This window comes from Choristoneura fumiferana, chromosome Z, assembly GCF_025370935.1.
Source record: "Choristoneura fumiferana chromosome Z, NRCan_CFum_1, whole genome shotgun sequence".
Taxonomy (NCBI): domain Eukaryota; kingdom Metazoa; phylum Arthropoda; class Insecta; order Lepidoptera; family Tortricidae; genus Choristoneura; species Choristoneura fumiferana.
In genome coordinates, this window is record NC_133472.1 from 18,783,232 (window position 1) to 18,809,831 (window position 26,600).

The 26,600-nt window shown below is 36.8% G+C and overlaps 1 protein-coding gene across 1 annotated transcript; it reads right to left on the reverse strand.

The window, feature by feature from the left end:
• Positions 1–119: 119 nt before the first annotated feature.
• On the reverse strand, positions 120–25,744 carry Jhbp16 (Juvenile hormone binding protein 16). Its single transcript, XM_074091622.1, has 6 exons — positions 25,497–25,744; positions 22,431–22,523; positions 17,429–17,576; positions 16,936–17,014; positions 9,021–9,207; positions 120–786 (listed from the first exon to the last, which is right to left on the reverse strand). The coding sequence occupies exons 1-6, from the start codon at positions 25,588–25,590 to the stop codon at positions 635–637; spliced, it is 753 nt and encodes a 250-aa protein (XP_073947723.1). The 5' UTR covers positions 25,591–25,744; the 3' UTR covers positions 120–634.
• Between the last annotated feature and the right edge of the window lie 856 nt (positions 25,745–26,600).

Sequence of the window (26,600 nt, forward strand, 5' to 3'; positions counted from 1 at the left end):
ATGTACCTATAACCTGCATAGGAACCTTTCGACGCCTTTAATAAAACTACTTTCCTATGAGTACTTACAGGTCGACTTAATCGTCCTATTAACACTGTACCTACTAGGTACTACGAGCGAGTTAAGCATGTCAAATGCCTAGCTGTAAGAATAATATATGTACACTTTGTCCCTCGACACGACTAAATGTCAAAAGTAATTTAGTAAAGCCAAGAGGTTTATACTTATTTATATTATCCTCCTGAGTCCTGACATTTTTTTAAAAACTTAGCGTTTAAGACCTAGACGTGGTTGACCTGTTTTGTTATTTTGGATATTGTTTCAAAGTTCTTAGAATTCTTTATTCAATAAACAATTTGTACTTTATATACATTCGGCCGTTATTCTTAGTGTTAATTAGTCCTTATAAAGTACACGAGGACTTAGGTGGCTTAGTCAGCGCGGATCTAGGTTAGCTATCGCGCAGTGGCGTCCTCTACTGAAATAAAAGGTATCCTATGTTGATCCTTGACGTTCAAACTATCTCTGGTACCAAATTTCATCAAAATCGGTTAAGTGGTTTCGACGTGAAAGCGTAGCAGACAGACAGACAAATAGACAGAGTTTTATATTATTAGTAGGGATTAAGTTTAGTTTAGTCTTTAATAAAATCTTGAATATGGAACATTCTAAAAGATTGACTCCAGATATCTGTGAAGGCTGTGCTCACAAGGTCGTTGATAGCCGGCTTTACTACTATGAGACCTGGTTTCCACGATGCATTGATGAGAGTGTTGAGCCATCGTTCTGAAACAAGACAAGACAGAAACATCATTAACTTTGTCACTGCAGATTACAGTACTTTCATTGTAGCATAGTACGGGTGACAGCTGTCAATATCACAAGACTAAAGAGTCAAAGTGTCGACACTTGAGTCGAGAAAACTAATAATTTAAAACCTTAATCATACGTAATTAATTATTACGCTAATTTTGATGAGAGTATTTGTGAAATTTTAGGTCGGAATATATATTAAGTATTTGCCACTTAAATAAGGCTAAACGAAGTTTGCAAGAATATTGTTACTTACCAATCAATAAGTGAGCATTTCTAAAAAGTTTGTACTTTTAATTTGCGACTCCGATTTGGGTAAAAATTTGCAGGTATATAGAGTGAACGATACTGAGTCTAAATAACATAGTCGTCCAAAATGTCCCAATTAATTTGTATGGAAAGTTCCTTTTTTGTTACCGCAAATCCATAGTTTTGGTAAGTAAAAAGTAAATTTCCATACTTAGGGTCAATCAACTTTCTTACCAACACTAATCTGTCCGCGACAATTTTCAAACAATTGCCGATTTTTGTAAGTAAACATGTTTTTTCTGTGATTTAATAGATGGTGAACATGAACGCCATATTGTAGACTTTCGTATAATAAATAACGCCGTGGTGGCCTAGTGGTTTGACCTACCGCCTCTCAAGCAGAGGGCCGTGGGTTCAAACCCCGGCTCGCACCTCTGAGTTTTTCGAAATTCATGTGCGGAATTACATTTGAAATTTACCACGAGCTATGCGGTGAAGGAAAACATCGTGAGGAAACCTGCACAAACCTGCGAAGCAATTCAATGGTGCGTGTGAAGTTCCCAATCCGCACTGGGCCCGCGTGGGAACTATGGCCCAAGCCCTCTTGTTCTGAGAGGAGGCCTGTGCCCAGCAGTGGGACGTATATAGGCTGGGATGATGATGATGGATGATGAACATGAATACATGCCATCCTACGTAAGTTCAACCTATCAAACCGTGAAATATCTTGTTGGAAGTACGATTTTTTGGTAACACCAGAGACAATTTTGGTAACGCAGGAGACGCCCAGTGTCGGTAAAATAGTTGATTGGTTTGTAAACCAATTGGGACATTTTGGGAGACTATGTTATTTAGACTCAGTATCGTTCACTCTACATACCTGCAAATTTCTATCCAAATCGGAGTCGCAAATCAAATGTACAAACTTTTAAAAAAATGCTCAAGTAGTGATATAACTCGAGATCCATTAGGTAGGTCCCATCATTAAAGGGCAACGCACACACAAAGCGTGCGCGGGTCGGGTCGTGTCCGCCGCGTGAGCCGCGCGGTTCGTTGTATTCACATTTCACACAGAGAGCGGGCGCGGGCCCGCAGCGGCTATCAATGTTGCCAGTTTAGTGACTTACAGCCTTATTCATAAAAAGTTAGAGCCTCCTTGAAGGCTCCTTGAAGGCCCGATGCTAAAAAACATGATTCATAAACGTCTGTTAGCGCTAATCAGTCGATCAAGGCTCTGTGTCATGGTGATTACACTCATTAAATAAAACCACTTCAGTATTTAATAATTGTCTATTCGTTCTACATACATATTGATACAATCACCATTTTCCAATCAGTCCAGTGTTGCCCGCATCACCACAGACAAGACACCACATGTCTTACATCTCCCTTTTCCACTATACAATAAAGAACCCATAGTTTAACATTCATAATCACTTAAATAACTAGGCATCTTAAGTACCCTGCCAGACCTGGATACTTTAACATTATTGTTAAAATCATTAATGTTCTCATTTCTACTACAATTATTAATATTTTCATTACCATTTAAGTTATTAACATTTTGATTAGATTCTGTTATATTTTTAGACAAATCATCTTGATCCAACTTAAAAGTTACTCTTCTAGGCTTATTATAATTTGTTAAAGGCAACCCCCTAAACACATGATATCTATTCCTCTTAATAACTGAATCCCCTGTATTAATCATATAATTTCTATACTTATCTTGTTCTGTAACTATTCTTCCTCTCAATTTTTTATTACTATTTTTATCATGAAAGTATACATTTTGCCCCTTTTCAAATCTCTTTATCTGACCTTTATTTTTCCTATCATGATAATATTTATATTTTTCCCTCCTTTCTTCTACTTTTTGCTTTACCATGTTATAATTTACTCTTTTAAAACTGCTCTTAGTCGGTAAAAAAGATGATACTTGTCTTCCAAGTAACAACTCATTAGTTGATTTTAACTCTTTATCTATAGGTGTATTTCTATATTCCAATAATGCCAAATAAATATCTTTTTTCTCTTCTATGCACTTTTTAAACATCTTTTTTATCGACTGAATGTGCCTTTCAATTAACCCGTTAGACCTAGCATAGTAAGGTGATGAAGCTATATGTTTGATTTCCCATTCTCTACAAAATTCCTTAAATTGTTGACTTTTATATTGAGAACCATCATCACTATACAATATTTTAGGACTACCCCATCTAGCAAACACTGTCTTTAATGCTTTAATATGACACTCTGATGACTGATCTTGTAATTCAATTAGCTCAACATATTTTGTTAAGTAGTCTATGACCAACATATATATCTTGTTGTTGAGAAAAAACATATCAGCCCCTACTATATCCCATGGTTGATTACTCAATTCTCTCAACATTAATGGTTCATAAGAGTGAGATTTTTGATACTTTAAACATAAATCACAATTTTTAATTAAATCCTCTAATTCTTTTATCATAAATGGCCAGAACAACAAACTTCGGATTCTATTTTTACATTTTTCCAATCCCAAATGATTATAATGAATTTTTTTCAGCAATTCTTTTCTCATACTTCTTGGTACTACTACAGCAGTGTTTTTAAAAATTAACCCGTCTGAAATATATAGCTCATCTTTAATAGACTGAAAGTATTTTAGTTGTAGTGGGATTTCTTTAGCTGATGGCCATACACCTTGTATATAATTAATCAATAAATATAAATCTGAGTCTTTCTGTGTTTCGCTTTTTAATTTATCCCATGTCTCTTTCTTTAAATTAATACCTTCTTTTACAAGACAGACATGCATTTCAACCTGTTCATCCAGTTCTTTGTTACATATACTGTCATTTACATAAGATCTAGATAATGCATCAGCCACTAATAGTTCTTTACCTGGTCTGTATTTTATTTCTAGGTCATATCCTTGTAGTTTAAGTCTTAATCTTTGTAATCTTAGTGGAGTCTCATTCATGGATTTTTTAGCAATATGCTCTAAGGGCTTATGGTCCGTCTCTACAATTACATGCCTACCATAAATGTATTGGTGAAATTTCTGACAACCATACACTATAGCCAATAATTCTTTTTCAATTTGGGCCCAATGTTTTTGAGTTTCGGTTAACGCTTTAGATGCATATGCAATTGGTGCATTATTTTGAAGTAGTACTGCTCCTAAACCAGTGCTACTACTATCTACAGATAATGTTATTGGACTATTAATATCAAAATATTTTAAAACTGGTTGTGATGTTAATACTTCTTTTAACTTTTGAAAATCTTTTTTCTGTTTGTCACCCCATATAAATTCTGAATCTTTTTTAACAATTCCCTGAGCGAATATGTAATATCTGATAAATTTGGCACAAATTTTGATACATAAGTGACAATGCCTAATACAGTTTGTAATTGTTTTTTACTCTTTGGCTCTTCCATACCAATAATGGCTCTTATTTTTTCAGGATCAGGTCTGACCCCTTCGCTACTCAATATATGACCCACATACTTAACTTCGGTGACCCCAAATTGACATTTATCTTTATTGAACCTCACACCTGATTTTTCTGCTTGTTCTAATACCTGTTTTAACCTTAAATTGTGCTGTTCCAAAGTTTCCCCCCATATTATAAGCTCATCAACATATTGCTCAACCCCTTGTATATCTTTAAATATATCTGCAAAACATTTACTAAATACCTCTGGTGACGAATTTAAACCAAATGGTAATCTTTTATAACAATATCTACCGAAGTTCCCTGCATTAAAAGTTGTATATAATTGACTGTCCTCACTCAATTTAATCATGTAAAACCCTTTTGAAGCATCTAAGACACTAAAGTATTTTGCTCCGGGCATTTTGGCTACTAATTCCTCAAAAGTGCTCATTTTATATCTTTCTCTAATAATATTTTTATTTAAATTTTGAGGATCTAGACATATTCTAATATTGTCACCTTGTTTACGGGTTACCACCATGGAACTCACCCACTCTGTTGGCTCAGTTACTTTCCTAATAACACCAAGTCGCTCCATTCTGTCCAATTCATTTTTAACCTTATCTTCTAACTTGAATGGAATTTTCCGGGGTCTTTCAGCTACTGGTATGCAATTGTCTTGTAATTTGATTTGATACTGATACTGTAATTCACCTAAACCTGAAAACAGATTATTGTGTTTTTGAAGTAATTGATCTACCTTGCTGTCAACTGTCTCAACGGATTTTACTATTCCTAATTTCACTGCAGTGGAATAGCTCAACACACCAGTTCTCGAACAATTTACTACATATAATGTTGTCAAACATTCTACATTTTTATATTTTATTTTGGCTTCACTAGTCCCTTTATAATTAATTACTGACCCATCAAAATTACTTAATTTGACCTCACTTTTACACAATTTTAATTTTAATTTTACTGATGTCTCATAGTTTATGATATCTACATGTGAACCTGTATCTATTTTGAAATTAACCTCCTGATTATTAACACTTAGTTTCATATACCAGTCTCTACTTACTGCATCACATTTATTCAAACACATGGCCGCAAAATGATTATATCTGCCACATATAATGCATTTCTTATTGAACGCAGGACAATTTCTATATTGGTGTTGTCTGCCACACTTCCCACACGCCTTTTTGTTGTTCCTCCATGGCGGTTGTCTTCCCTGGATGCTGGTTGTCTGGTACTCGACGGTTGTCTGGCACTTGATGGTTGCCTAGCACCCGATGGCTGTCTACTTATTGATCTTCCTCGTTCTTTATTTTCCCATTGTTGATCTTCTTTCTTCATTCTTCTTGTATTTTCTGCACCTATTTTACCTATTTCTAATTTTTCTTTATTTTTAATATTGTCCATTTGTGTTTTAGTTGTTTCTGCTGCTCTGCATCTGTGTATACACTTCTCCAGGTTCAGATCTTGAATGCGTAGTAAATTTTCCTTTAAGTCGTCGTCTAGAAGTCCCAAAATTATTTGATCTCGTACCAGCCCATCCTTCAATTTTTCGAAATTACATTCCATACTTAGCTTTTTCAATGAGGTAACGAAATCCTCGAATGTTTCTCCCACTTTTTGTTTTCTACTGAAGAAAACGTGCCGGTTGTAAGTTTCATTGCTTGGTGGACTACAATGTGCTTCTAATTTTTCCAAAATATCTTTAAACTTGAGGCTTTCCTTATTTTCTAGTGTATTGTATACCGCTAGGCCTTCATCGCCCACGCTATGTAATAGTAAGGCACATTGTTGCTCATCCTTTAATTTTCCCTCAGCTCCACTTGCTATGAAGTATAGCTGGAATTTTTGTTTCCAATCTATAAAAGCCTGTTTTATGTTACTTGCGGATAAATTAAGCGGTGGCGGCGGCTTTAACATGTCCATTTTTTCTTGTCGGTAATGGCGTCGGTCACTTGTCCCTTTAGTTATATTTATACTTCTTGTTAATGTTTTGTCCCACTAGTTTTTTTTTTGTTTGATATTTACTTTCTTCATTCATTTACGTCCGCAGCGCCATGTCATGGTGATTACACTCATTAAATAAAACCACTTCAGTATTTAATAATTGTCTATTCGTTCTACATACATTGATACAATCACCATTTTCCAATCAGTCCAGTGTTGCCCGCATCACCACAGACAAGACACCACATGTCTTACACTCTGCTAAAGTTAGAGGACGTAGACCCTCCTTTATCTCTCTGCTAAGTCACAAAATGGCGCCACAAGTTTGAACAGCTGACTTTGACTAGAGCAAAAAACCATAGGTACCGAAGATATTTATAGTGAAGGCAGGGCTACGCAGATAAAAAAACAGGAAAATTATTTTCAGGAATTTGTATTAAAAATCCTCTAAATTAGCAACAATAAATTAACAATAAATATGAAAAAAATAAGGATGATTAACATAATTATGGCTTTTTGCACAACATAAACATGCGGATCGGAAATGGCGGGAAAACAAACATCTCGCTTTTTATTTTTTTTCCTGGTAATTTGCTGTCACTGCTGTCATTTTTTTTTTAAATTATCGATTAGGCCATTTTTTGTCTTTGATTTGTCAAGGTGGCCAACATAACGCGTCTAATCCGTCTATCAGCAGCTCAACAACTAGCAGACTGCTAGCAAGCGTTTCTGAATCATACTTCTTGACAACCGTCTAACAAGCTTAATCAGTCTGCTAAGTAACAGGCCGATCAAACCTCAATTAAGGTTTTTTTATGAATAAGGCTGTTAGTCCCTAGAAGTGACGACTTTTGCTAAAATCTTAGCGACCGCAAAAAAGTTTTGACGACAAAAATGGTTTATCAGGCGACTTTTGGAGTACAAATTAAAACAGTTCTAGTACCAATAATAGATACGACATTATTGTCAACTCGACACAGAATTATACAGTGCCGCGAGATATATGTGGAAACGACAAACGCGCTTGCGCACCAAGGTCAAACTTTATTTACTTATTTAATTAATAGTACATTTCTCAAACATGCTCTTGTTTTTTTTTATAAAAGAATTCCGTATGCTGCCTCTACAGTTGGAATAAATATTTGTCAAATTGAATGAATTTGTTACAAATCTATTTATGTTTATGTAATAGAAATCTAAATCTTAATAAAATCATATTTAAAGGTTTAATAACATTTATAATAAATTATACGTTTATTGTTCAACCTTATAATGAAATGACTCAAAGATGAGGCTTTTTATGTATTCAAAAATAAGTATGACATATTTACAAGTCCTAGGTTCAAATTACAATGCATGTTATGAGTACCTAATTTGTATTGTTCTTAACTTTCTGGTGTTTTTTAAAGATGTAATCGCGACTGTACGTATCATTTTCGAGTACCTAAGGGTTTTAAATGTGATTATTATATTTGTTTCTTAATAATCGGATTATATATAAAAAAATTGGTTGTTTTGTAAACAGGTAGGTATATGTGGTTTTATTCTTATGTTATATTTAAAATATGTTTTCGCTGCTGAGGTGAAAAATTGTATGTGTCACACGAGACTAAATTTTTTTTGCATCACGTGTGTTTGAATCCCTTGCTGCTTTCAGGATTCTAACGCTCGTGATTCAGTTATAGGATCCTTCGCTTACTTTACTCGGGATTCAAATTCAACAATCGCAACAAAAAACAACTTTGCTCTCTTGTTGCACAAATAACTCTTTTACCTCAGCATCGCAAACAGACAGGTTTTGTTAGCATAATCGCATTTTGCGCACATTTTGAGACAAAGTAACTTTTTAATTTTTTGTTTTTTTTTACTAAACGGTTTTTTTTATTTGACTGGATGGCAAACGAGCAAGTGGGTCTCCTGATGGTAAGAGATCACCACCGCCCATAGACACCTGCAATACCAGGGGGATTGCAGATGCGTTGCCAACCTAGAGGCCTAAGATGGGATACCTCAAGTGCCAGTAATTTCACCGGCTGTCTTACTCTCCACACCGAAACACAACAGTGCAAGCACTGCTGCTTCACGGCAGGATTAGTGAGCAAGATTTAGATGAAATTTGCCTTATCTACAGGTTATAAGTATCCTGGATTAACATATAGGCTACTTTTTATTTCAAAATATTCTATGGTTCCTGTGGGATCAAAAGGATCACAAAGTTAAACTACATACAAAATCTGGGCGAGTGAAGTCGCGGGCAAAGAAAAAAGTAGCCTATATGTTAATCCAGGGATTAAAGATTAGATAATGTATACTTAATCAATTTAATGGTTTGGGAGCGCCAAAGGCGCCAACACAAAGTTATCGCCACTTCTGTTTTCCCGTTTCTATTTATTCCTACAAACTATCGCAACACAGTAGGTACGTATGTAACGTATCATAGATATCTGACATCAAAGATATCAGAAACTTACCTAACACACAGGTAAAAAGGGCCCTTAAATTATAGCCTCGTTGCTAATGCTGGTTACTGATAGGTAGGTACTCTAATCTAAGACATACCAATAGTAATTCTTCCTTGTAGTAGATTTCCAATGTGTAAGTCCATGTCGCCGATGTGGTCGATTTGGACCCGGACTTCCAGGCCGGCGCCGGCGCCGCTGCGGCGCACGCGCGTTGTCTGCGAGTAGTCTCGCAACGTCATGTTCCAGGGCCCCGCCAACATAGCGCTGGCTCCCAACATGTCGCTCTGTTCATTCAATACATTATTATTATTGAAACCGGCAGTGCGTGTCGTGCTACGCGCGGTGTAGGGTTCAGTACTAATATGCGGCAAATTAAGTTTTGATCGACTATTACTCGTTAATTTGTAAAACCTACTAGACTGTGATAGTTTTCTTGATGGTTATCTAGAGTATGTGCAAATATGAACATTTACAACATAACAACTTGACCTCTATCCTCCAGGAATAAGTAGAGCATACGAGGGTTAAAAGCCAAATTGGTTTAAGCGAATCAGCAAATTTCTCGACAACCGGATGGCCAAGTGGTTAGCGAACCTGACTACGAAGCTTGAGGTCCCGGGTTCGATTCCCGGCCGGGCCAGATATTTGTATGAATAACACGAATGTTTGTTCTCGGTTCTTGGATGTTTAATATGTATTTATCTATATAAGTATGTGTATCCGTTGCCTAGTATCCATAGTATTAGAAGCTTTGCTTAGTTTGGGACTAGGTCAATTAGTGTCAAGTGCCCCATGATATTTATTATTTATTTATTTTATAAAATACCACAATTATGGACGGGTAGGACATAAAGCATGTATCTAAGTTAAAGTGTTTTCTACAAAGGCCGTGCACGTAGAGGTTGTTACTTGTTAGCGACTTAAGCACAAACGCGTTCATCTTATGTCTTCGCAGATTCATCTCTAGGCGAGGCAAACCTAACATTATTTACTGCGATAACGGCAAAAACTTCGTAGGCGCAAATAATTAACTGAACAGGCTGCTTCAATCTAGTAAAGTGCCAGTTGGCAGCTTCGCGTGCAATGAAGGCATAACTTTTAAGTTCTCACCTGCGTACGCACCACATTTCGGCGGGATTTGGGAATCGGAAGTGAAACCGGCTAAATCCCACCTTAAACGCATCGCTGGGAACACTAGTTTGACCTTTGTATAGTTGTATACCCTATTTTCACAAATTGAAGCAGTTATGAACTCGCGACCTCTAACTGCAATGTCAGCCGATCTTTCTGATCTTACTCCTATTAAGTACCTCTTGGCACTTCCTCGTGGGTCGACCGCTGACCTCACTATCTTCACCTGTCACCGAGCGAGTCAGCATCAACCGCTACCAGCTAATCGAGCGCCTACGACAGCACTTTTGGTCCCGTTGGACAAAGGACTATCTCTCGACGCTACAACAGCGTGTCAAGTGGATGGTGGACAAACCCAACGTTAAAATTGGAGATTTGGTACTTATCATGGACGATCAACTTCCGCCCATGAATTGGCTTTGGGACGGATCATTACACTACACCCTGGCTCGGATGGTATCTGCAGAGTCGTCGACGTACGCACTAAAGGCGGAGTTATTAGAAGATCCGTGTCAAGAATCTGCGCTCTGGAACTCCTTAAAAGACAAGCTTTCAATGGGGGGAAGCATGTTGCCACTGGCAACACCACCAAGGACTTGACAGCGCATAGAGACGAGGTGGGGCACGTCCGGCCCCCATCTTGGCTCACACACTCGTAGGACGGACAATGGACGATTCAGAAGTAATTCGATAATAATCTATATTCTTCAAAATAAACTCCTTTTAACTCAAGTTTGGGCAAACTAAATTATTCTAAGTGCTCCAAACACCGCACTACCACACTATACTGCCTACAGTACGAAACACTAACCACTTTCTCTAATAATCGGTATCTGTTTACATTATTATTCATTGAATACATGGATTTCGCATAACATTTGCAGTTATTTATTTATTCCTCTTAATGGCGGCCATAAGGCTTGGGCCAATGTCAGTTAAATTAAAGATAAATATATTCTTCTTATGCATGTTGTACGGTGATTGTAGTTTTTGCAACTTGATAGCAAAATTCCAGAAACCACGCGGACACCACTTGCGCATTAAAAAAATGACAGACACGAGAGCAATAAAGAATTTTGTGATCACTGTTCACTGTTAAGGTTAATCGCCGCATAAAACACTACCAAAATTAGATATCGTCTACATCCGCCATGTTCGAATGCTACAAATTTGCAGTTCACTTTGACCAAACTTTGGCATTTTAGATTTGTCACCTTGTTAAATAAAGCCTTGTTATTGTTATTTTGAAAGAGGTAAGGTTAAATCACTTATTTGGACTTTTTCCTTTAAATCAAAGAGTATTATTACCATAGAGAAACTTTAAATTGAAACTTCCAGTCGAAGTTTGACGTTCGTGTATCAGATAACAACGGGTGACACTCTTTCCCGGCCCGGGTAACACCGACATGGAAATACTGGCCTTGTTTTACAGGCGCTTCTATCGGCGTGTACCTACACGAAAAACAGGGTCGGTATTTCCATCCCGGTATTATCCGGGCCGGGAAAGAGTGTCACCCATAAAATCTACAGAAATTTAATCAAAAAATACTGATAACGCCTTTAAACTTTTATAAATATATACAAATATCCATTCCTTCTTTTGGGATCTATTTTTGCGCATCGGCATCGCATTTCGGCATGCTGGATGAAGATTTATAAACTGAAAAGCACGAGGTGTCGGCCGCCATGAGGACCCCGCCCGTGACGCTTCGAATTTTTGTATTTGTTTTTTTTGACTTTATTTTGCGTCCACAAACGGTCAGTGAACACTTTATTTTAACGCAAGATGCACCAACGTCAGATAATTGAACTATAAAATGTTGAATTTGGAAGTGTAATTCCACATGCCCTTCTGGCTTGCTACTTTAATATTTTTTTCTCAAAAATGTCCGTAAATGTTGACATTATTCTTTACATATCAGAAGGTGAAGTGCATAGTTTATGGTCAGCGAAAAATTAAAAAGTTAAAAAGATTGCAGGCGCGCTAGCTCGACAATAATAAATTAGCGCGCCTGCAATCAGTCACATTTTTTTTAAAGTTAAAAATGCCATGGAAATGTTGGCACAAGTCGTATACAGCCAAGTCTAATGGCCGGTATCAGATATTTTGTTGGAACTCCGAACTTTTTCTATTGGGTCTGAAATAGCTTGTGGTGTTTTCGGTGGAAAAATACACCTGCAGTTTATTTTTAATGAAAAAAGGCGGGAAAGAATAAGAAAATTTTTAGAATAAAATAAAATTTTATAATACATTTTGAGAAAAAGTTTATTCTATTTCAGAATTATTCACCATTTTTGAGAAAAGCTTTATATTAGTCTCGGCTGGAATAGCAATTGCTGGCTTCGTATTAGTTAAACGGACGAGCTTGCGAGTACCTACTCATACTCAGCCAGCAATTGCCTACTTCCAGGTCACGACAATAATCTACTATTGGAAATTAGAAGGCGAATGCTTAATGCCGTATTATTTTGGTTGTAATTTAATTTTTAAGAGTTAAAATTGTGTAATTAGCTCATAGCTATTATTGAAGTTATTTTTGGCTAAAGAGTCCATTAACCAAGTACGACGAAATCAGACGAGAACTGGGAGCCTCTATCAGGTGAGACCGAGTTTTTATTGAATTGGAAAGATCGAAGCTTGATCCCCTTATTTACTATCAAATAAGTAAATCAACAATGATATTCATTGCTGTATGGGTAGATGATTTCTTGATATTCACAAGTAATAAAAATACTTACCACATAAAGAATTAAAGAAAGAATTCAGTATGAAAAACTTGGGTGAATTGAGGCATTGTATTGGAATGAATATTCATAGAAATCGTGAGACAGGGCTAATTATGATGGACCTAGAGAAACATATTAACTCAGTTCTGGAGCGTTAAGGAATGATGCAAACCTGTATGCACTCCCATAGAAGTTAATGCAAAATTTGATAAATGTACCTACTGAAGGAGAAGATAGTAAAACCCCGTACAGAGAAGCGGTGGGATGTCTTATATTTATATCTGGCACATGTTACACGACCTGATTTTGCCTTTGCAGTGAGCAAGCTGAGTCAATTCTGCAATATTTCAGGAAATTAACACTGGCTTGGAGTAAAAAGGTTCATGAGATACCTTCAGGGGACCAAGAACCTAAAACTATGTTATGTCAAAGATGACTCGCGAGAGATAACTGGTTACTGCGATGCAGACTGGGCTAGTGACCCACTAGACAGAAGGTCGTGCACAGGGTACACATTTTTGTTTCAGAATGGTAGCATATCCTAGAATACATGTAAACAACAAACCGTGGCGCTCAGTACGGCAGAGGCCGAGTACATGGCGATGGCGTCAGCGACACAGGAGGCTCTGTGGATTCAGCAACGCGTTGACAGTGCATTACTTATCTATTCTGATAACCAGAGTGCGATAAAACTGGCATCAACATATTGTTATAAACCAAAAACAAAACATATAGATATACGTTTGCATTCTCTTAGAGAAAATATTGCGAAGGGCAAAGTAAAGTTTTTATTGTAAATGGTTCTAATATGGTAGCCGATAACTTAACTAAAAGTACTACACTTGTGAAGCATTTGTACTGTATTAGTAAAATAGGATTGGGTTCTGTAGGGAGTGTTGAGTTTTGAACGCAACCTTATTAGATTTTTTTATGGCAACATGTTACGTCGGCTAGCCTGTTATCGTTATGACATGTCATGTCTTGCTTTTCTGTTGTTCTGTTCGAAAATAATATATCTTTGGTTCGAAACAATACACGATTTTTCTTTCTTACGTTTAGATACTTTTATTTACAATATATTTCAACCTAAATATCAACAATTATATTCTAAAAAGTCGTATCGTATTATGAAATACATATATTGATACGACCTGTTTTCGTAATGTGTTACATTGTTGTCGTGTTTTGCGAGCCATAAATGAGTCAGCTGTTCAATGTACATAATATATAGGCAGTTTTGGGTCCAGTGTAGAGATGGGTAAATCCGGATCTGAAGATTCAAAAGAGTCAGATCCTCAAGCGGATCCGAATCCCTTAATGACTCCTTTCAAATCTTATCGACTCCGGAGTTACTAACTCCGACCAAGTCCGGCCGGATCGAGCGGCTCGTGATCGCCGTCACACTCACTCGCTCCGCTTTCACTCTCGGCTCGGATCGGATCGGATCGGATCTTATTACGTTTGGTCGGGCGCTGAGTGAGCCAGTACCTACTGGACATGGGTAATCTCAACTCCGCGAAGTGATCTGACTCACTAGATCCAGCTCCGGTGTCGGTACCGAATCCGCTTATTGAATCCGACTCCTTTATTGACTCCGGTTCTTTCGAGCGATTATTAATTTATCTATGGCCGATGCGGCCTGGCTCGGTTCGGTAGGTACCAAGGTCAAGGTACTGAATTGAAGTACCGATTCGTTTCGTCCTTTTAATGTTGAAAAATTCTAAATTGTGTATTTTTTAAAGAGTATTGAGCTACTTTAAGAACCTACTAGTTTTCTGTTTGATTCTTTGAAGCTTGAAAACAGTATTAAAATAAGCGTCGCCATATTTTATTGTGTTTTAATTGTATTTTATTCCAATATAACCGAGCGAGTAGTCCGTCCGAGTACCGACGTTACCAACGTAAAGATGGGTAAATCCGGATCTGAAGATTCAAAAGAGTCAGATCCTCAAGCGGATCCGAATCCCTTAATGACTCCTTTCAAATCTTATCGACTCCGGAGTTACTAACTCCGACCAAGTCTGGCCGGATCGAGCGGCTCGTGATCGCCGTCACACTCGCTCCGCTTTCACTCTCGGCTCGGATCGGATCGGATCGGATCTTATTACGTTTGGTCGGGCGCTGAGTGAGCCGGTACGTAGACTCGGACGGACTACTCGCTCGGTTATATTGGAAAGAAATGAGATAGAATTAAAACACAATATAATATGACCGGAGCGGGCGACGCTTATTATAACACTGTTTTCAAGCTTCAAAGAATCAAACAGAAAACTAGTAGGTTCTTAAAGTAGCTCATAGTTCTTTAGAAAATACACAATTTAGAATTTTTCAACATTAAAAGGATGAAACGAATCGGTACTTCAGTTCAGTACCTTGACCTTGGTACCTACCGAACCGAGCCGGGCCGCATCGGCCATAGATAAATTCATAATCGCTCGAAAGAATCGGCCTATCCTCTATGGCCACATTTTCGAGCAGTGTCGTGAAAAAAATATAAACAAAAGAAATAACCGCGGAAATTAGTTTGCCATTTGAATTTTGAACAGATGTCCATCATTACCTACTCGTATTGAGCGTACCTAGGGTAAACCCTTATTATCTTATTAGTTATCTTTTTTAGTCTTCTTTAAGACGAATTATAAATTTAGTTGCCAATTCATTATTTACGATGCTCTTTATTGAGGGTTGATTTTGATTAAATTAGTAGACAGATATTGAAGCTGGAAAATAAATAAAGTAGCTGACTTACAATATTAGTCGCCCAATCATCAATTTTGAAGATAATATAGTTATCGGTAGCCGGGTTATATTATTTGTTGTAAAGATGGCATATTATTTTAATAGAAGCTATTCTCTTAACCCGTTGTTTACATACAAAAACAGATGTTCCGTTGCGGATGCTAAATAAAACTTGAGTCGCTGTACTTATTGTTTCCCTTTTATATTTATTCTGCTATTCGGGACAGAGACAAATCAAACAAATTAGAAAAGATGAAAATCGGTCCAGCCGTTCTCGAGTTATAAGTGTTCGATCAAACCCGACTTTGTTTTATATATATATAGATTTATTATTCGTGATATTTTAAGTCTTCTCCTTATTTTAAGGGTTCTCCCAATACTTTTTTAGCTGTAACTACGATCATGACTTCAGTTCAGATTCAGACCAGATTATGTATGACTTCAGTTCATGGGTTTGTGGATAAGTCTCAAAATTTCGAGATACCCGGGACTGACGATAAAGTCTCGTCTCAGTCCCGAGACTCAAAATGATTTCAGAGACTGGACGCCCTAGAGGTACACAGTGGTTCGCGAGCCACCGTGTACTTTTCGGAAACAAGCCACTGTTGACCCTGGAGCCATTTTGTATTTTAGATGAAACTAGAAATGAACAGCATAACTAAGGGCTTCGAATTATCAGCCTGTACTAAGAAGATAAGACATAGTCTTCGACAAAAACACAAGAAATAACATAACGAGTACGAGTTAAGAAAAAAATTAAGTTAAACTTGCCTAAAAATGTAATTTCAGCAGGATGAAAACAAAAACGCGTCATAACACATCCGCGTGGCGCCGGAGCAGCTGACTAACTATTTCATACATGATCGAGTATCAAACGCTTCCGTTTGATGTAGAGGACAGCTTTATATTTCTTTCCCTTTTAAAACAGAACCTTCGAGCCACTGTTCCCTTCGAGCCAGTGTTCCCTCCCTGACCTAACCCTTTGTTGTCACCAGCATTACGACTCTATTTCTAGGGCCAGTAGGGCATGTCAGATATTTTTGCACGCTCCGCTGTGGGAGATATTAATGCAGGTGACTGTACAACAAGGCAGCTCACTAGGGTGACTGACAATATTTTTCGGTTTAATAATTTATTATATTTTTCCCGGGTTATCTAGTAACACGTTTTTCACGAGGAACTGTTCATAAAGGTAACTCTAATCAGGAAGTTACCCTTATAAACGGTTTTTATGTTTTTTTTATACCTACGATTTACTCACTAAATATTAGTCCAGGGATTTTCGTTAGAGATATTTAACTCTTTTTCTATTAAAAATACCCATCTTCTAACCGTTTTTTTAACTATGGTGGGATTTCAAAGTTTTCCTATTAAGTTACTAGGTATCATACCTCTTAAATTATTTAATATCTTACCTTAAATTCGTACTGTCCGTCCAAAGATTTTTCTGGAAAATATTGCGAATATATGATATTCGCGTTGTCCCAATCAGTTCTGAAATATAAAATAGGTATATCACAACACAATACTAACTTTTTCCCGCGATGTCATTTGCGATGAATTCGTTTATCGCTGTTTCGCAAAAACTACAGAAATTCCCAGGATAAAGACTATCCTATGTTCTTCCTAGAGTCTCATACTATCTCCATACAAAATTTCATCTTAATCGGTTTAGCGGTTTAGACGGGAAAAGGTAACAGATAGGGTTACCTTCACATTTGTATATTAGTTTGGATTAGTAGTAGTAGTTTTGGTTGAATCAGTCAGCTAAATGATTAGACTGAGCCTACGGTGTCAATGTCAAACATTGATTTCTGTATACTCCACTTCTGTAGAACATAAGCTATCAAACACGAAAAACACATTGTTGTAGGTATAGAAAAATTTCTGCGTCTGTTGAAAACTTACGTGAAGTTTGTAACAGTCGATTGAGTCCATCCTCTCTCGTAAACATTTCGTAAAATAAGAGTGTATCGTAGTCCAAAAAAACTTCGTTTCTGCTTTACCTCCCTTGCAAAGTGAGGATCGAAGGGTGCTACACCTATCTCTGGTATACCTAATGCAGAAATACGAAGTTAGTTAATACCTGTCAGTTGCATTAAATGTAAGTAACTAACCGGCACTCAGTTTAAGCTATGATAAATAAGTTAGCTATACTTATTATAGAGTAGGTAGATAGGTACCTACACTAGAGGTAGAGATCAAATTAGTCAATTCAAAATGAAAATCTTGAAGTGTTGTATGAGTTGGATTTTTTTTATTTCGCTTTACCTACCAACTGTTGCTCGCGCGCGAGATCGTCTGAATTTCATGGGATTACGAAGATATCCGGGATAAAATGAAATGCAACTCGCCGCAACTATATGACTTTCTCTTGGTGAAAGTATTTTTTAATATCGGTTAAGTATTTTTGTAGTTTATCCATTAGGTATTTAGGTACAAACAAACACCCAATCCATCCGTACTATAATATTATAAATGCGAAAATAACTCTGTCTGTCTGTCTGTCTGTTACGCTTTAACGCTTAAATCGCTGAACCGATTTTGATGAAATTTGGTACAGAGATAGAATAGACCTTGGGAAAGAACATACGCTATCTTTTATCGCGAAAAAGAGGCTTTAAGGGGTTGAAATAGGGGACGAAAGTTTATAAGGTGGAAGTTCGTCGCCGTCGAAGATAAAACCATGAAACTTGACATTTAGGCACTTAATACGAAATAAATCTATATTTGTTTAAGCTTTTTTAAAAATTCGACTTGTGAAATAGGGGATGAAAATTTATATGGAAGGTCGTCATTTTCGAAGATAAATCAATGAATCTTTATTAAACTTGCCATTTCGGCACGTGATAAGAAGTAAATAGATATTTGTTCGCGCGTTTTTTTAATTCTTCGTGTAAGGGGGTGAAATAGGGGATGAAAGTTTATATGGAAGATCGTCATTCTTGAAGATAAATCGATGGTTCACTATGAAACTTGGCAATTGGGCACGTGATAAGAGATGAATAGATAATTGTTCGCGCGTTTTTAAAATTCTTCCTATGAAGGGGTGAAATAGGGGATGAAAGTTTATATGGAAGATCGTTATTGTCTCACAAATTTATCTCACATATAATATCACAATTACATTACAATGTCTAATACTAAGTCTTCTTAAGATTAGGCTAAGAGACTTAGCCGAGTGGGCTGAATATTTGTTTATTACGTTTTGTTGTTAAACGTAAAGATCAGTTTTCTCGTCTAGGAAAATAGGAATTTATATATTGTATTCCAATCCAATTTGTGACAAAGCGTAAACAAAGACGCCATTAACCCGACCATAGACATTTAGTGATGTGAAAACCTAGAACCTATTGCAAAATAATTGTTCTTTTTAATGAAACTTGGCATTTGGGCACGTCATAAGAGATAAATAGATATTTGTTCAAGCGTTTTTGAAAATTTTACCTGCGAGAGTTGATGTTAACAGAGGGGATGATCCAGTGTTAGCAGAGCCTTCTAAGCTTAAGAAAAATGTTCGCAATGTGGGGTCATTTTAGATGGCTTATTGACATAGACATTAAAAATTATAATTTTCAGATTTTTCTTATTTATTGTAGAAGTACCCTATTACTTTTTCTGTTATGCGATTTACATGGAAATAGCTTTTTAATGACTGTAGCTTTTGATTGCCTTGACTTAGAAGTTTGATTTTTTACAGCTTCCGGGACTATTGACCTGAGTTTAGGGTTTCAATTTCAACTCGATACCGATACTCCGCGCGTTTACGAGATAAAGTGTCTTGACAGACAGACGCACAGACGGACAGCAAAGGGTTCAATTTTTTCCTTTTGAGCTACGGAACACAAAAAAACATTTGTTCCGGCGCTTTCAAATTTCGATGAAAGTTCTTAAGGAATTCCAACCAAATTACTATAAGTATATTTATCGGAAATATGTGTAGCTATGCTTAGAAAAAATACCGTCTTAATTACAATCCTACCCTCCTAACTTACAAATAAAGGACGTAAGGTGTCAAGAGTTCACTGTGAAGAATTAAGTAGTCCTTTTATGTTGGCAGGGTATTGCTAAAATGTGGCTTCCCGCAAAATATTTATGTTTTACCAAAGAACATGGATGGATGGATGGATGGAAGAACACAAAAGATTTTTTTAAATATTTATAGCAATGTTTTAATATAGATTATTTTCAGTGAACCGTAGAAGTTTTTATGTGCTATTATTGGCAAAATAGGTATCCTAAATAAATTAAATACTTCCCAAAGTTACCTACTATTCCACGCGGACGAAGTCGCGGGCAAAAGCTAGTTAAATATAATCTTAATTTCAATATTTATTTATTCGATCGGTCAGTGCATGATTAATGGCGAGGCATCTTGGTGTACTTAGGTAGGTACCTACAGTCGCCATCAAAAAATCGGAGATTTCAAGGTGCTCGTAAATATCTAAACACGACCATTATCGTGCGACGGCCCGCGGGGAGCGCGCCAGTGCCGACAGCATCTTGAGCGTGATAGCGGTTAGACTGGAATTGTCGCAAGCTATATCACAGAATAACTAATAGTACTACGGTATACAGGGTTATTTGTAAATCACTAGCATCCCCTCAACCCCAAACTCCCACCACTCAAACAAATGTCTCTTGTTTTACGGCACCATTTTAAAAAGTCGTAAAACAAAATGCATTTTAACTTCTCATGCTTGTAAAGTTCGTATTTATGTTGGATCTAGGCGACATAAAACGACTTTTTATGCTCTAGTGCATAAAGTAAAATCTTCGTCTAAGACCAAGGCAATCAGGTGTAAACAGCCACAAACACAGAAGTTTCTACATGTTTTTTTAAATATTTTTTTATTTATATGAAACTAAAAATCAATTAAAATAGATAAATAAAACTAAAAAAAAAAGAATTATAATAGTAATGCGTGAACAATAAAAAGGTACATAGTAAGTGAATAATTGTTTCCACTATTGCTATTTCATTTCCTCGCCATCGAAGTGAAAAGCAGTGTAAAACTCGAGCATCGACCACTCGACCCATTTTCCCCTCGACGGGTCTATCCACCCTCGCCGTACCGGCTCTTTTGATTTCCTTCTTAAAAATACAATCATTTTTTGACATTAACATTAATATGCTGACATTCATTAATAGTACATTACTGCAGAGGCCATGAAGTAAGGGATTGATGGAAGAGTTCGGGGTAGAAACGAGTCCAGCAATCCCTGTTCTGGCCGAGGCTTGTATAGTTCTTTTCTCAAACAATGTGAGGAAATATTTCATCCATCCATCCATCCATCCATCCATCCATCCATCGCATCGCATCGCATCGCATCGCATCGCATCGCATCGCATCGCATCGCATCGCTTCGCATCGCATCGCATCGCTTCGTATCGCTTCGCATCGCATCGCATCGCTTCGCATCGCATCGCATCGCTTCGCATCGCATCGCATCGCATCGCATCGCATCGCTTCGCATCGCATCGCATTATGTAGGGAGGTGGTAGGGAGCCATAAATGAGAAACTTCATGTCTCCATTTCGTGACCTTAACGCATACATTTCCAAGCATGTTTGAGAAAATTTACTTTTTTACCAGTTTTGAAGCTAGTTTATGAAAAGTTTTATTCAAAGCATGAGAGCAAATTAATTATCTCACGTGTGCTTCCGGCGAGAATCGAATCTTTGTCTAGAACCCGAAGTATATATTCGAAATTGCGCTGTACATAAATGCGCGGCACAAAATTTGACCCACTCGCCATACATAATTACCTATAACTGCATTCATTTGAGGGCCAGATTTTTTTAAAAGATAAATAAGAACGGATAATTTCACAAAAATTATGCTTATATTAATTATGCAGTAGGTACCTAACTTAAAAATTATATAATATAATAATAATATTATTGATTTTATTATCCACAACCCGATGAGTAATTTTTAAGTTAGGTAGAGCTAAGTACTGCATAATTATTTGCTAATTTATTTCACAAATCATTTTAAATATCAATTTAATTTCCACATTTTAGTTGTACATTTTGTATGAAAAACCCCCTCCCCTATTGAAATCGCCAACACCATGCGGATCATTTTAAATTGTGACCAGCCATATTTTTAGTCTAGAAATAAGGAAGTCTCATAGAAACTCCCCCTAATAAAACGAAAGCTACTTCTTCTTCCTTTATCTTTGCCTACGCAGATCATTTTTATTTTTAATCAGGACCCTGTAAGTATACCAATTTTCATAATGCTGTCCAGAAATGAGAAAATTTCCATACAATCTTTACCCCCCATTTTACCCTTTTAGGGGGGATTTTTATCCACTTTACTTACATAGTTAATTTTTAATTGTAATCGAAAACTTATACACCTATTTTCATACTTCTTAGTCCAGAAATGAGAAAAATTCCATACAAACTTTACCCCCCATTTTACTCTTTTAGGGGGAATTTTATCCATTTCACTTACACAGATAATTTTTAATTGTAATCGAGAACTTATACACCTATTTTCATACTTCTTAGTCCAGAAATGAGAAAAATTCCATACAAACTTTACCCCCCATTTAACTCTTTTAGGGGGGAATTTTATCCATTTCACTTACACAGATAATTTTTAATTGTAATCGAGAACTTATACACCTATTTTATAGTTCTAAGTCCAGAAATTAGAAAATTTCCATACAAACTTTACCCCCCATTTTACTCTTTTAGGGGGGAATTTTATCCATTTTACACAATGACAATGAAAGAATGACATCCACTTGTCCGATCTCTGGTATTGACACATAAAAAAACTTTATTTTTTTGGTGTTTTTTTTTTTATAAGCAGGTAAAATTGGGTGGTTCAGGGTAGTGGCTTTGTCGCGTGGTCGCAAAATACATCGTACCTGGTTTAAATTGTTTTAGTACCTCGTTTGAAGTAAGGCCGCAGGTTGTTGAAGGCTTGCTTCATGCAAGAATCAAATTGTGGAGACTTCTTCTTGCATGCAGACAGTATTTTTCCTGAAACAGATTAATAAGCTGTCGTATCAACTATCTCCTTGCCTGTACTTATAAAATAACATGTTCCTGATCCTGACTAGGTAGTTCATTGCCGCCCAACCAAAACTACTGGAGCCACAGTTACCGCTTCGGAGCCACTTTTAGCAATTTTAGGTTTTAAGTTTGACAAAAACGGTACAATAGTGACACGTTGCTAGCCTGTCGCCTGCGGTATACCTTAACCTATATCCTCAGTCGCCTCTTACGACATCCTCACGGGTAAATTAAATAATGCCCTTATTAATCGCTTGCCCCATGACATTATATTATACATATTAGTAACCTAACTTACCTAAGTTGGCAAATCATTAGGAACGAACGCCGTAAGATCGAATATGAACAAAACTCCACAAAAAAATACCACTTACTACCTGTGAAAGCTTAGGATATTTAGTCCATTTTCTTTTTACCCATTCGCGACTTGCACCCACGAAGTACACAAGCACGACTATTTGCAACTCAGTTATCAGAAAATAAAGCTACAGTACCTTATTTATACGAGCTTTTATTTAGTTTCACCTGTCCTGTTCTGTCTGTCTGTCTGTAATCAAATCTTGCAAGTTAAATTCGACCAACTTCCAGTAGTTGGATTGACTTGAAATTTAGTTTACTGTTATAGATTTCGTGATAATAGGTACAATAATCCGATAGTGACATCCTGGTAGTCCGACCAGGATCGTCACTACAATTCGGATCGAACTCATCAACGGGTACGAGGGTCAAACTGAAAGTTCTTAGAAAATCAAAAACTGAGCAAACTAGCAAGTTATTAGTTTTATTATATCTTTTCAAAATAGTGTCCATTCACATCAATACACCGCTGCATCCGATGGAACTACTGGGAAAAGCACTTAGCCCACTCGGCCTTAGGGGTCTCATCGACGGCCTTTTGAAACGCACCCACTGCTACCTCGGTGTTCATAAAAAGTTTTCCTCGAAGTTTTTATTTTATTTTCGGGAATAAATAACAATCGCAAGGTGCGGGGTCGGGGCTATACGGCGGGTGACCCAGTAATTCTACGTCTAACGTCACTAAATAGTCGACCGTTCGCTTGGCGGTGTGCGACGAGGCGTTGTCGTGGTGAAGAAGGATCCTACTTCGAGGTCGTTTCTCCCGAATTTTTTCCAATACAAGTGGCAAACAATTGTTAGTGTACCACTCTGCAGTAACTGTTTTTTGATCCTGTAAAACAATTGTCGCATAGTGACTTGTCCTTCCGAAGAACGAGGCCACCATCTTTTTTACCACGCTTCGACCGCTCTTCACTTTAGTTGGTAACTCCTCGAAAGGAAACAACCATTGAGCAGACTGTCTCTTGGTTTCTGGATTATAACAGTAAACCCAACTTTCGTCACCCGTAAGTATGTCGAAAACAGCATTTGAGTCACCTCCGTTAAATCTTTGAATCATTTGACGGCACCAATCAACCCGACGGAGTTTTTGGGCCTCGGTCAAATTATGAGGTATCCACCTCGCACAAAAAATTCCAAAAAATATTATAAATGAAACGGATACAAAATTCGGATCTGTTGTCAGGCAGACATTAATATCAAAGGCGTATTATAAAGTTAATGATTATATCATGGACAGGGATATTTGGAAATAATTCCGATCCGCATTAGCGATCCCTTCAAATAGCGAACCTACTGTGTTAAAAATAAAGTTGTGTTAAATACTTGTGATGTATACATATCATTTAATAATATTGTACCTAAATCTGTTTAAAAAAATATATACCTCGTTGAGTTTCTTGCCGGATTCTTCTCAGCACAGGTTTTTCCAAACCGGTGGTAGATTTTTTTTTGACATTCAAAAGAGCTTGTTATAGCCTAAATTGAATAAAGATATTTTGACTTTGACTTTGAAAGCTTCCTGACCGCTAAATGTTCATGGAGGATTTTATGCACTTGACTCATACCGATGCCTAAGCTTATCCAAATCTGCTGATACGTCACTCTTTTGTCAGTCTCTATCATATGCCGCACAACACTGATTTTATTTTCAGTCGCCGCCGTAGAAGGCCGTCCCTCACGCAGATCATCGGTGAGATTAGTGCGACCACGTTTAAACTCATTAAACCAGTTGTAAATGGTCGCACGAGATGGGGCTTCATCATGAAAGGCCAATCGAAGTCTATCATAACTTTCTTGTTGACTTAAATGACATCGAAAGTCATAAAAAAATCATTGCACGAAAATTTCCTCGCGTTAAATTTATGTTGACGTGACACAGACAATTTTCAATTTGCCGCCAAATCGTAAAACAAATGACAAATGAATGAAATACATACTCAATAATATTGGCAAAGAGTTCCATTTTCAAAATTTAAACTTACTTTTTTATTATATTGTTTACAAGTGGCCAGTTCTAAAAACTTTCAGTGTCGCCCTCGTAATTGGCATAGACTTGAAATTTGGTATGCAAATGTGGTTTGGGTGACAATACAAGTACAGTCAGTAAAAAAGCTTACCAAAAACTTATTCATAATAAATCATGAAAACTCCGACAGATGCGTGAGTGTTTTTCGACAACATACTCGTAGTAGCACCCGACTAAATTAAATACTTAACATTTTATTTGAATAGCTGCTTAAACGACCGATGATTTTTTTACATGACCGGAATAATTACCTTCAAAATTTACCAATAGCCATCTGGTTTCAGGCTGTGTTTATGCAAAAGTAATAATAGTAATAATCAGGTATGCTTGGCAGTTGGCTGCTACAAGGGGTCTATTGGATCATTAATGTCTTTGATCCGGAATGATTCTGATATGGCTACAAATTAGGAAAATTCAAAAGATGTCAGACCTCACACAAAATATAAATCGTAAATTTCATGTGATACAGCCACATAGATCGGTATAGCTCTATATACCTAGTACGCGTAGAGCGCTTTCCATTACGAGCATCGTATTGAGCAAATGGTACTTACCGACAGCCTGCACTTCCTGGTCAGTCTTTGCCATTTGCAAAAAAGACAACCATGTTATCCAAATTTGAACAATAACATACTTTGTTAAAATCATATCTCTAAAAATGCCGACCGATCACAGAAAACTATCGATTTGGATTATAGATACTCTTATTATTCGAACAACACTATCAATAACTTTTCTAAAACCGATATACTGCATAACGTTCGCAAGGCCCTACATGTTTCGTTAGACTACAGGTTGTAGATTTGCGCTGGACAACTAGGCGAGAGCAACAAGTCTACAAAATATATAGTCATCCCTCCTACCTCTAGGCCCCAACATAAGTTCCTTGTTGAGTACCTACCGTGCGGTGAGTGCAGTGTAGAGTTATATTATTTACTAGCTTCTGCCCGCGACTTCGACCGCATAAAATTTATCTCACATATAATATCACAATTACTTTACAATGTCTAATACTAAGTCTTCTTAAGATTAGGCTAAGAGACTTAGCCGAGTGGGCTGAATATGTGTTTATTATGTTTTGTTGTTAAACGTGAAAATCAGTTTTCTCGTCTAGGAAAATAGGAATTTATATATTGTATTCCAATCCAATTTGTGACAAAGCGTAAACAAAGACGTCATTAACCCGACCATAGAGACATTTAGTGATGTGAAAACCTAGAACCTATTGCAAAATAATTGATCTGTTCAGTAAGTAAATCGATTATTTTTTAATTGAATAGATCAACGTATTTTTGTCTATTTTATTATTTACAATACTTGATTTAATTCCAAAGACTGTTTATTCAATTATAAAAGTAAGCAGTAAGTATATAACTATTTTTTAATTTTAAGGAAAGTAAATAAAAATCGCTTATTCGTTATTAATCAATGAAACTGACATGAGCTTCTATGGGTATGCAGATGAAAAACAGGGTCGGTATTTCCATGTTGGTATTATCCGAGCCGGTGTCACCTGTCAAAACGATCGAGTCAAAGACACATAAATTTTTTAATGTTTTTTATTCTGGACTATGGAACCACCCTTAACCGACCGGACTGTCGTAATTTTGCTCTTTCATTTTTTAAATTAATTGATGCTACTTAAAAATCTGATATTT

Excerpts from the sequence above, each read along its gene's own strand:
- Jhbp16 (XM_074091622.1), bottom strand. The coding sequence starts at position 25,590 with ATGATTTTAACAAAGTATGTTATTGTTCAAATTTGGATAACATGGTTG. Across the intron at positions 17,015-17,428 it reads TCGACTGTTACAAACTTCAC|AACTGATTGGGACAACGCGA; the intron begins GTAAGTTTTCAA and ends TTTATATTTCAG. Across the intron at positions 787-9,020 it reads ACAAGGAAGAATTACTATTG|AACGATGGCTCAACACTCTC; the intron begins GTATGTCTTAGA and ends GTCTTGTTTCAG.